Genomic DNA, 11,493 nt, shown 5'->3' with positions numbered 1-11,493 from the left:
GGTGGAAAGTTGTTTCAATCCTCAGGCTATCCGCCTGCTAGTGGACGACTTTTACAAGTCTTTCAGGGATGGCAGCGGAATGGTGTCGCCTTGGCCGACCATATCTGGTCACGCGACCAACAGATTTCCCCCGAGGAAAATGCAACCCTGCTGGCCCCCTTCGATGCTGCAGAAGTGGAGACCTTTGTCCAGGATATGAACCCGATGTCGGCCCCAGGCCCCGATGGCTTGCCGGTTCGCTTTTTCCAGGCCTTCTGGCCGATGGTCAAGGATATCATCCTTGATCTGTTTAGCGAGTTCTCTAGGGGCACCCTAGACATGTCCCGACTCAACTACGGGATTATCTCCTTGATTCCCAAGGTACCGGGAGCGGCGGACATTAGACAATTCCGTCCGATCACAGTCCTCTGTGATTTTTCGGATCCTCGCTAAAGGGTACGCCACTAGGGCGGCCCTTATTGCTCCCCGGATTCATCACCCGAACCAGTCGGCCTTCACAAAAGGGAGATATATCTTAGGTGGGATCCTTGCCCTCCATGAGATTATCCATGAGGTTAAGAGCAAACACCTCCGTGCGGTCTTTTTCAAGATCGATTTCCATAAAGCCTATGATACTGTTCACTGGTCCTTCCTTCGGGAAGTGTTGCTGAAACGTGGCTTTGACCCCCACTGGGTGGCCCGGGTGATGCAACTAGTTACGAGTGGCCGGACGGCTGTTAACATCAATGGGGAGGTTGGACCTTACTTCATGACTGGCCAAGGGGTCCGGCATGGAGACCCGATCTCCCCATTCTTATTCAACCTTGTGGTTGATGCGCTCGCCTCGATTCTGGACCTGGCCAAGCGTGCGGGTCACATTAGAGGGGTTTGCCCTCATTTGGTGACTCCTGGGGGTTTGACCCATCTCCAATATGCGGATGACACCATTATGATGGTGGAGGGATCAGATGAGGATATTCAAAACCTCAAATTCCTCCTCCTCTGCTTCCAGGAAATGTCAGGCCTCAAAATAAACTTTGCCAAGAGCGAGGTAATGGTCATGGTATATTCCTAAGGGGAGGCCCAGCGGATTGCCAACCGTTTGAACTGCCGCTTGGGGTCCTTCCCGATGACTTATCTAGGCATGCCCCTTAGTGATGCACGACTCCTGGAAAAGGATCTCCGTCCAATAGTCGCCAAGCTCCAACCTAGAATGGAGCCTTGGCAGGGGAGATGGCTTTCCAAAGCCACTCGAGTGATTCTAATGAACTCCTCCCTTATTAGCCTACTGATGTATATCATGGGATTCTATAGCCTACATGAATCCCTTCATCAGGAAGTTACCAAACTACTCTCCCGCTTCTTTTGGGCGGGAGAGAACAATAAGCAGAAGTACCATATGGTCAAATGGTCTGAGATCTGCAAACCTAAGGACCAGGGGGCTTGGGGGTCATCTCCTCCAAGCGTATGAACATTGCCCTCCTGTCCAAATGGCTTTGGTGGATCCAAACTGAGGAGGGCGGCCTGTGGCTTCATATTATACGTGGGAAGTACCTTCGCGGGCAACCATTAGCGTTTGCCTCTAGGTCTGGAGGCTCCCAATTTTGGCAATCGGTGATGTCTTTGTTACCGGTTCTGCACATTGGGACCTCCATCCAGATAGGCTCTGGGGCTGCCACACTTTTTTGGCTGGATAGATGGGCGGGACCCCGCCCCTTTGCAGAGCGGTTTGTTGCTCTATTCTCTATCTGTGTTCGCCCACAGATCTCTGTGGCCGCGGCCCTAGAGAACCTAGGCGCGATTGCCTTCCGCCGCACCTTCGGGGTGGCCGAACTCTCGCAATGGGATGAATTACTTGAATGCATTGCCCTTCATCCTCCTTCTCTGGAACCGGATTCGCTCTCCTGGCACCTCGAGCCAAGCGGTAGATTTTCGACTAGATCTCTGTACCAGGCGATTGTGCCTACTCCTGGTCTAGTGGAGCTCACGGTGCTCTGGGAGATCAAACTCCCTCTGAAGATCCGTATTTTTTTATGGCAATGGGTGAGAGGACGCCTCCCCTCAGGCACCGAGGTCCGTAAGCGTAATGGACCTGGGGATGGTCTATGCCCCATTTGTCTGGTACCGGAAGATTGCAACCACATCTTCTTCCGGTGCCCGGCAGCTCAGTTCTTATGGAGTTGCTTCCGGGAGGTGGTTGGGGGCACATGGTGCCATGACAACCTCCCGGATTTGTTCGGGAAGGTCTTTCGGCTCCCCGGGACTAGGCGCGCCCCTATTTGGGTCGCGCTAGGTACCCTTGCCTGGTCCCTTTGGTGTACCCGCAATAAATTAGTCATCGAACGAGTGATTCCGTCCCGTGTGACTGATGTGATCTACAAAATGTGTGGCTTCTTGCAGCTATGGAGACCGCTTAGTAAGCGGAGCGACCGAGGCGTCATCGACAACATCATGGCGGGACTTCGTGCCTCGGCGGCGTCTTTTGCTCCTCCCCCGCCGCCTCCCCCGCCCCCTCTTGAGTCAGATTAGCTTCTCCTAGTAGTCTTATTTGGGGCTTGTCTTGCTGTGCCCCCAGCATGATTCTATGACTTATTGTACTTGAAACTGTTGTGTTGGATGCTTGGTGGTATGCTTTATAATATAAAGCGGGGGGAAACCCTTTTTCGTTCATCCATGGTAACATGTTGCTGTCAGGAATGGCGTATGATATCATGGAGCTCATCGCCGCACCGCCGTACTGGTCCATCTTAGAGATATAGTAGTTGAACAGAATGGCTAGTTAATTTCTTCTGTTTGCAATAATAGTTAGTAATATTAAGTTGATCTCTATTTGATTGGTAACCCCAAGTATATGTGTTTATTGTAGATTAATTCTTCACACCCCTTGCGCACGTAACCCACCTCGCCGCTGCACCGGTAGACATCGACGCCGGTGGTTGTTGGCCGGTCCTTTCGGTCTGGTCCGGGCTTCGTCGCCTCCGGTCCGGTCCCTGAAAACAGGACGGCTCGCCTGCTCGGCCCGGTCCGTGTCCACCCTGGTTGCCCCTGAAGGGATAGCCGTTAGCCAGTTGCTCCCGAAGGTTTTTAGTTCACTCGTTCGATCCGTCCAGCACGAACGAAACGTTCGCTCCGTGCTGCCAATCTGCCATCTGACGCCACGCATGGCTATTGCATCCTTTTCCTTTGTTCGAGGTCGTAAAGAAGTGTTCCCCGGCCCATTGGAGATGGCCTAAGGTGGATATTTCACCGGCTTGCAGGTACAGGAGTCTTTATATTTTGCTAGTCCTCGCAATGCTGCTGCAACTGGAATATATGCCATCATGCATGGCCTCATCTAATTGTAGAGTATGGTTGTCTGATGAATAGAAGAACGACGAGCACACCTAACCATTTGTTAACTGCCACTGCGCGTCTGACAGGAGCCGGCCAACTACCACACATGCTTACGTGGTTAATTAGGTGATGTATGTATGGGTTGATAATGTGCATGTTCTAATAGTTAAGAAAGGCGGCTACGCTCAGACAAGCTGATGATTATTTATTCCTGTGTACATCGATCGACGTCACTTGCGAGCCAAAGGACCATATATACGAGCTGCAAGAAAAGACAATATGGCAGCTATCTGGATCTGAGATCTGACCCACCACACCACCAGTCGCCATGGAAATGGACCAACTCTCCTACGGAAGCTTGTGCGGGATGGCTGTAGCCACGGCTCTCTTGTGGTTGATCCTGAGGCAGGCTCTGGGCGTCGTGGGTGGCAAGGAGGACACAGGAGGAGCCGAAGCTAATAAGCTTCCTCCAGGTCCATGGACGCTTCCCGTCATCGGCAGCCTGCACCACCTCGTGGGCACGAAACTGCCGCCGCACCGCGCGCTGCTCCAGCTATCCCGCCGGCACGGCCCGCTGATGCTGCTGAGGCTCGGCGAGGTGCCCAACGTCATCGTGTCCAGCCCGGAGGCGGCGATGGAGGTGCTCAAGACGAACGACCTCGCCTTCGCGACCCGTCCGTGCGGCCCCACGATGGACATCGTCAGCTGCGGGGGCAAGGGCCTCCTGGCGCCCTACGGCGAGCACTGGCGGCAGATGCGGAAGGTGTGCGTCACGGAGGTGCTCAGCGCGCGGCAGGTGCGGCGGATCGAGTCCATCCAGCGAGGCGAGGCCGCGCGCCTCGTGGAGTCGGTCTCGGCCGCCGCCACGGCCTGCGCCGTCGTCGACGTCGGCAAGGGGCTGGCCGAGCTGGCGGGCAACATCATCGCCGGGGCGGTGTTCGGCGGGAGGTTCCCGCAGCAGGAGGCGCACCTCCGCGAGATGGACGCGCTGTCGGCTCTGGTGGGAGGTTTCGGCCTGGTGGACCTGTTCCCATCGTCGCGGCTGGCGCGGTGGCTGAGCAGCAGCACGCGCGACGTGAGGAGGAGCCATGCCCGGGTGCAGCGCATCCTGGACGACATCATCCAGGATCGCAAGGAGAAGAAACCCACAGCTGCTGCTGCCTCTCCCGCTGCTCGAGACAGCGAAGACTTGCTGGACGTGCTCCTGAGGCTGCAGAGGGAGGACACCCTCACTTTCCCTCTCACCTCGGAGTCCATCGGCTGTGTCATCTCTGTAAGCCACCTACCGGTTCTGCAGCTCTCTAGGGCTAGGCTTCTTCTTCTTCTTATGGTTGGTAGCATTAACTGATGGCCAACCTGCAGGATATAATTGGAGCTGCTACCGAAACCACTTCTTCCACCCTAGAATGGGCCATGGCGGAGCTCATCCGCAACCCAGAGGCCATGGCAAAGGCGCAACACGAGGTCCGCCAGAGGCCCCACGGCGACGGCGTTGTTACGGACCTCGGCGAGCTCCACTATCTCCGGATGGTGATCAAAGAGACGCTAAGGCTGCACCCCGCGGGGATGTTTCACCGGGCGAGCCAGGAGGACTGCCGGGTCATGGGCTACCACATACCTAAGGGCACCTCTGTCGTGATAAACAGCTTCGCTGTGGGGACGGACCCGGCGCACTGGGGGGAGGACGCCGCCGAGTTCAGGCCGGAGAGGTTCCACGGCAATGAGATGGTGGAGTACATGCAGATGGAGTTCGTCCCGTTTGGAGCTGGCCGCAGGCAGTGCCCTGGAGCGCTGTTCGCGACCACCATCATGGAGCTGGTGCTGGCCAACCTCCTGTACCACTTTGACTGGGCGGTCCCGGGAGGGGAGACGTTGGACATGGGCGAGGTCTATGGGTTCATCGTGCACACTAGGTCCAGCCTGCGCCTGCAGGCATCATCTTACCATCCAGATCTACAGGAGTAGGATGACCACTGCTAGCGTACCTAGCTAGCTAGTAGATGCATCCATCCGAGAAGAGAATTAATCTACTCTTGCTGCTGCTAGCTGCTGCTGTTTATCTCTTGTTGTCTAGCTCATGACTTGTAAATAAAAATAATTCTGCTGTCCCACCAGTTTCTCTTCTATTCTGTGGTCGGCCACGATATGGATCGAAGTCGGAGGCCATGGCCGCACGCCGATGGAGAGGAAGAGTCTAGCTCCTTGTTGTCACAACTGATCGAGTTTCCGTAGCGATTTGTTAACACAATCAATCTGGTCCATGTTAGCAAGCTAGCTAGTAGCCTGGATTCAATGACGTACGTGGCGCTCTTCCTTAGTCACGACCGTGGGTTTTCACTCTCTCAGATTTGGAAATGTTTCGGCGACAGCAGGAATCACCAAAATTCTGTGATTTCGCTTTACATTTCGGCCAAAAGGCTGAAACATTCACTTTTGAATTTAATCAAAAAAAATTAACAGCTTATTTTTTAATAAATATTCCTATTCCTGTGTACTATTCGAATAATTTGGCAAAAAGATAAATATTTCAGTTTTCATTTAAATTACTGGAATTTTAACCAAAAGTAAAGTTTCGAGTGAAACTGAAAACCATTCATAACTCAATGCCTCAAACCATGCATCCGGTACCTCTCTCGAAAGAGGCTTTTTCCCTGCTTTATATACAAAGCAACAACAATCAAGTTACAAGGTGGAACGATACAATGTGGTGAGGTAGCCCTCTGACCTAGCAGATCACAGAATAACTGGCCAACATAACCTAGAACAACTAAACACTGGACAACCAGATTACAACGCTACAACACAACCTAAAACACCTAGCCTCCACGACAACGCCCTCAAGAGGGGGGACGCAAGCACCGTTGCTGCCAAGCCCAAAAGGGCAAGGGTTTTCACCGCGAGACTCGCCACGGAGACGAGAACCACGGCGACCTCTTCAGGAAGATAACGACACCCGTAGATGTCGTTGTCGCCAGCGCAAAAGCGCGGAACTTTCGCTCGGGAGCTCACCCGTGGCACCAGGAGGCACCCAGACTGGCAGATGTCGCTGTCGCCGGTGAATTCGTACGGTTGATAAAACAAAAGGCCGGATGGATGTGAACTTTTTTTAGGAGGGCTGAATGTGAACTTTTTTTAGGGGGGCTGGATGTGAACTGGATCAGCCAACTGAGCTAGGCTGTAGAAACAAGCCCATAAGGCCCGCCAACACAATGACTCGACTGAAAACACAAAAACTGGTCATTCGAATACCACAGCCCAACGACGCATGGAAGCACAAATCACAACGCAACTAACGGACAATCACAAATTCGACTGAAACAAAAGAAAATTTCAGGTGCCTGACATTTAGCAAACCTGTTTTTTAACGGGCAAGAGTCTCGAAGGGCCTAAACTTCATTAGATAAGAATCAACACATACCACCCACATAGAAGAAAATTACAAGCCAGTCCTTGCATCTTGCAAAGAGGACCCAAGAACAGACAAAAAAACGCAATCCAATCCTTTACATAGTACTAGCCGGAGACCGGAGCCATCGTCGACTGGGACGAACCACTTGGGGCGGTGCCTTCGCTGCGCCATCTCCATCAATCCGGAACAAATGGCAGCAGAAGATTGACTAGCACTCAACCGCCCGCCTTTTGACAATGACACGTTGGGAGGAAGGACTTCCCTCTGATGCAGAAACTTCGTTTCATAATAGAGTGCATATAGATTTTTGAGAAGTCAAACTTTATTAAGTTGGACCAAGTCTATAGAAACAACTATTTCTATCAACAATCCATTTATTGAAAATATATATACAATACCAAATATATATAATTTGAAACGACATTAATATGTCTGGCATATGTCACAAACTGGTCAAAGTTTATGTGGTTTTGACTTTTTTTTAAAATCTATATGCACAGGGGGTACCTAGCTGTGGGATATCGGTAGTAAATAAAGGTTTTCTTTAGGTAGAAACGAAAACCTTAGAGTGACTCACTCAGGAACAGTGACTTGAACAGTGGCATTCAACCATAACTCGCTCTTCCTCCTTGCAGAGAGCCCGGACCCCTCCGTCATGTCCAGCTTAGTCGGATCAGCACCACCCGGGAGCTCCCAGTCGAAATGGTAGAGAAGGCTGGCCATGGCGAGCTCCACGTTGGCGAGGGCGAACAATACGCCAGGGCACATCCTCCGGCCTGCGCCGAACGGCAGGAACTGGTAGTCCGTCCCATAGAATTCCACCGCGCCGCCGTCGCCTTGGAATCTCTCCGGCCTAAACTCATCGGCGTCAGCGCCCCAGCTGGCGGCGTCGCGGCCAATCGCCCAGGCGTTGACAAGCACCATGGCGCCCTGGGGCACATCGAAGCCGAGGACGCGACAGGGCTCCCGGCACTCCCGCGGGAGGAGCAGCGGGCCTGTGGGATGCAGCCGCAGAGTCTCCTTGATGACGAGATGCAGGTAGGGGAGGTCGCGCAGGGCGTCCTCCGATACGCGGGTGTGTCCGGCGAGGGCGCGTCGCACCTCGGACTGCGCCTTGTGGAGTGTGGTTGGGTTCCGTATCAGCTCCGCTAAGGCCCACTCCAGCGTCGTTGCAAAGCTCTCGCTCCCAGCGGCGAAAAGATCCTGCGTTTGTTTGTTTCAAAGTTCAACTATCGAATTAGATCATCCGACATCCGATCTGGCCGGCTACATGAGCAATTTTAACATGCTCCCTCTTGCCCCCTCTTTTCATATGAAAGATAAGAGCTAATCAATCCCACTACTTAACGCAATCAACTGCTCGGATCTATTTTATACTGTTACCTCTCGTGTGAATTGGGGAGGAGAGAGAGGGGGGCTTACGAGGATGACGGCTCGGATGGTTCCCATGTCGAGAGGCACACCGTCAATCTGTGTCCTGAGCAGCACGTCCAGGATGACCTCTTCCTTGCCGCCGGTGCCAGCCGACCTCCTTGCACGGTGGTCCTCGATGACCTTGCTCATGATACGGTTGATCTCACGGTTGCACGCCTCCGCCTGGCGCACTCCTCCGCTGCACATGCGGGCGAGACGCGACGACGGGAACAGATCGGCGAGGCTGAACTTGGCGGCCATCTTTACGACCTGCCGCTTCGCCTCCAGGTAGGCCTCGCGCTCGGTGATCCAGTCGCCCACCACGGAGCGCGTCGTCACGTCGGTGACGAACCTGGACAGCAGGGAGCTGAGGTTCACGGGGTCCTTGCAGGACCGCGACGACGCCGACGACGCGATGGACGCCACGAGGCTGGAGACCTCGGCCTCGCGGGTGACGCGGAGCCCTTTGACGCGCCGCGCGCTGAGCAGCTCGGTGGTGACCAGCTTGCGGAGCTGGCGCCAGTGGTCGCTGTTGGGCGCGTAGATGACGCCGAGGCCGTCCTTGGTGAGCGCGCGCAGCGTGGCCGTCTGCGGCCGCGTGGCGAACGCGGCGTCGTGGGTCTTCATGACCGCCATCGCCGCGTCGGCCGACGACGCGACCACGAGGGGGAGCTCCCCAAGGCGGAGCAGCATCAACGGGCCGTGCCGCCCGGCAAGGTCTCGCATCACATGGTGTGGGAGTGCGCCTGCGAGGCTCACGAGGTGATGCAGGCTGCCGATGACCGGCAGGCGCCATGGGCCTGGAGGCGGGTTGTTGACGTCTTTGTCTTTGCGTTGCCGGAGCCTGAGCTTGAGGACGAGAAGAGGGAGCAGTAGGATCGCGGAGAAGACGAGGTAATGGTAGTAGGAGTATTGGAGGTCTTGCCCCACTAATTCCTTGGTTGGGAGCATGGCGTTGTAACCTCCTTCCTTCCTTGTGCCTGAAACGTACGCACGATGTGTTGATTTGTAGGGTGGTACTGGCAGTGTCGCTATCAGATGACCTGGTAGGACGATATGCTTAATTAACGGCTAGCAGGTGAACTAATGTTTGATTAAAACAAGACGATTCTGATGCAAATCATATAGTAGTATGCAATAATTGGCGTGCTAAGCTGCCAGATTGGACCCTCCATCTGAATCCATGCACACTAATCATAAATTTTCATTAGGTTTGGACCTTTGCTTGCCATCATATGGGAAGATGCTTCTGCCCCGTGCACCTTTCAAGACGTTGTCCTTTTGTTAAGGAGTAGGAACACAAATAATACATTATTAGTGGTCACATGTCATACCCTATAACTACCTGTATATTAGTTATTATAGACGAAACAATCCCCAAACAAACGACAACTTGTTGAAAGGTGCATCTTTCTCAATCTACAACAGGAATCTCCTCTTCCAAATGACAAAAGTTGTTTGTTTTGTTTGCAAGAGACGACCAAACAGGAGTTTACTAGTCAAGAACTTCACAGCCTCGAGGTGGGGGAGGCCGCTGGCCATGGGTCATTCTGGGGGAATATATGCTTGTCGTGCTTCGGGACATCATGTTTGAAATGGGTAATGTTCAGGTGTCAATTGTACCATAGTGTATCTGCGATCCACCGCCCATCATACCAAACAATAAAAATCATTGGTATCTACGGCCCAACGGATCACCCGAGATCGTCGATTTTCTTGGACGAGGTGTCTACGAAAACCGCTAGCTGTCCCCTCCCGATTCTCATGGGAGGAGATTTTAATCTGATGCGTATTCACGAAGCAAAGAAAATCTATATATACCTACTATTAAAAGAAGAAGGTTCCTTGCCCCCATAATTTTGTCCCTTTTTTTGACAAGATATGTTTCCATTAACAAACTTGCGCGGCAAAATCGCTAGCAATCAAACATGAAACCAAACCTCGCATATGCTCCATCCACACACTGGAGGGCATAGAAGCACAATAACCATGCTGCGCTGAAGCGCGAGCTACTGAATTACATGCACGACGGCAGAACACAAATTCAAATGAATCAAAGTGAGCGATGCAATTGCTTCGAGCTTCCAGGAACTGAACTCCTAGCTCTCCTTTGTCAGAATCTCTAGAATTGAGGGCTTGCACCAGAGATAGTGAATCTGACTCCAGAATGATTTGGTGGACACCACAGCTAGCCGCACCCTCAATTGCCGCAAGACAAGCCATGGCCTCGGCCTGCAATGCACTCTTGGCATGCGCCATCAAACATAATCAAAAAACTTATATATTTCGAGACCACCAACTGACTACTACTGCTGCTAGAACGAGCCGACGCGCTGTTGTCTCCACTACCCTAATGGACTCGGTTTTACCTTGCCGATGACACCTGCGAAGTCTTCGTGCATGTGTCTCTAAGGACCAGCGCCCTAGAGCCACAGTCGTCTACACCAAATCTCACCACATGACGAGAAACCCTAACCTCACCATCCCAAGAAGACGGCAGAAATCTACACCGGAGCTCTGTCGACTACATTCAAATGGAAAAAGCCAAATATGATTGAAGCTCGGAAGATAAACTCGAAGAAGAAATGCCACCACCAGTCCGAGCGCCGCATATGCGAGGACTAGAAAACCCTAACCTAAACTCCTAACCGGAGCGAAGGCACATAAATTCTCCTCCCCGCGACTGGCCGCCGGAGCGGCAGGCAGAGTGGAGGCGAATCCACAGGTTCGCCGGTGAAGTCTGGAGGTGAAAGTTTAGACTAGCCGCCCAGAGGGTTAGGGTAGGAAACTAGAGATGTTTGTTTGAACTTGGTTATATGTTGTCAGTACAACTAATGTGTATTAGCTAGCCAGAAGACTGTACATTAAAAATAGGGTGTGGTTAGGTCTCAGTCGACTGAAACTTAACCAAATCTTAGTCAAGTGTATAGTATAAGAAGGAGAAATAAAAAAACTGAAAAGAAAATTTATGTATGAATCTCCATGCAAAATCAAATAAATATAGCATCGACTGAGACATAACGAAATCTAAGTCCATTGAGACTTAGCAAAACTGTTAAAAATAATAGTACATCAGACATGATCGAGAATCACGCGCACGACAATTAGATCCTCTGAATATCGATAATCCACTTCTGAGCCCAGGCTAATCTACACCCGCGCTGAAGAAAAAATCAAAACAAATAACAGAAAATTTCAAAAAGTTCCAATTTTTTGCATGATAGATAATTTGATGCATAAGGTCCGCTCCAATTTTTAAATCATCTGAACATCTGAGCAGCTTTTGGCAAAAAAGACAAATTCAGGGTCTGTAAAAAAGTTTACTATTCATGCACTGTTCTAACCCGATTTGTCTTTTT

At 52.2% G+C, this 11,493-nt stretch overlaps 2 protein-coding genes across 2 annotated transcripts; one reads left to right on the top strand and one right to left on the bottom strand.

Annotated features, from left to right (window-relative positions):
- The first annotated feature begins 3,569 nt into the window (after positions 1–3,569).
- LOC109738678 (desmethyl-deoxy-podophyllotoxin synthase) lies at positions 3,570–5,493 on the top strand. Its single transcript, XM_020297770.4, has 2 exons — positions 3,570–4,585; positions 4,675–5,493. Exons 1-2 carry the CDS (start codon positions 3,641–3,643, stop codon positions 5,275–5,277), a joined length of 1,548 nt encoding a protein of 515 aa, XP_020153359.1. The 5' UTR covers positions 3,570–3,640; the 3' UTR covers positions 5,278–5,493.
- A 1,132-nt stretch (positions 5,494–6,625) lies between these two features.
- LOC109738679 (desmethyl-deoxy-podophyllotoxin synthase) lies at positions 6,626–9,112 on the bottom strand. Its single transcript, XM_040401931.3, has 2 exons — positions 8,144–9,112; positions 6,626–7,924 (listed from the first exon to the last, which is right to left on the bottom strand). Exons 1-2 carry the CDS (start codon positions 9,083–9,085, stop codon positions 7,295–7,297), a joined length of 1,572 nt encoding a protein of 523 aa, XP_040257865.1. The 5' UTR covers positions 9,086–9,112; the 3' UTR covers positions 6,626–7,294.
- Positions 9,113–11,493: the final 2,381 nt, after the last annotated feature.

Source organism: Aegilops tauschii, chromosome 3, assembly GCF_002575655.3.
Source record: "Aegilops tauschii subsp. strangulata cultivar AL8/78 chromosome 3, Aet v6.0, whole genome shotgun sequence".
Classification (NCBI taxonomy): Eukaryota; Viridiplantae; Streptophyta; class Magnoliopsida; order Poales; family Poaceae; genus Aegilops; species Aegilops tauschii.
This window is presented reverse-complemented; position numbering and strand designations above follow the sequence as displayed.

Excerpts from the sequence above, each read along its gene's own strand:
- LOC109738679 (XM_040401931.3), bottom strand. The coding sequence starts at position 9,085 with ATGCTCCCAACCAAGGAATTAGTGGGGCAAGACCTCCAATACTCCTAC. Across the intron at positions 7,925-8,143 it reads CCATCCGAGCCGTCATCCTC|GATCTTTTCGCCGCTGGGAG; the intron begins GTAAGCCCCCCT and ends AAACAAACGCAG.
- LOC109738678 (XM_020297770.4), top strand. The coding sequence starts at position 3,641 with ATGGAAATGGACCAACTCTCCTACGGAAGCTTGTGCGGGATGGCTGTA. Across the intron at positions 4,586-4,674 it reads CCATCGGCTGTGTCATCTCT|GATATAATTGGAGCTGCTAC; the intron begins GTAAGCCACCTA and ends GCCAACCTGCAG.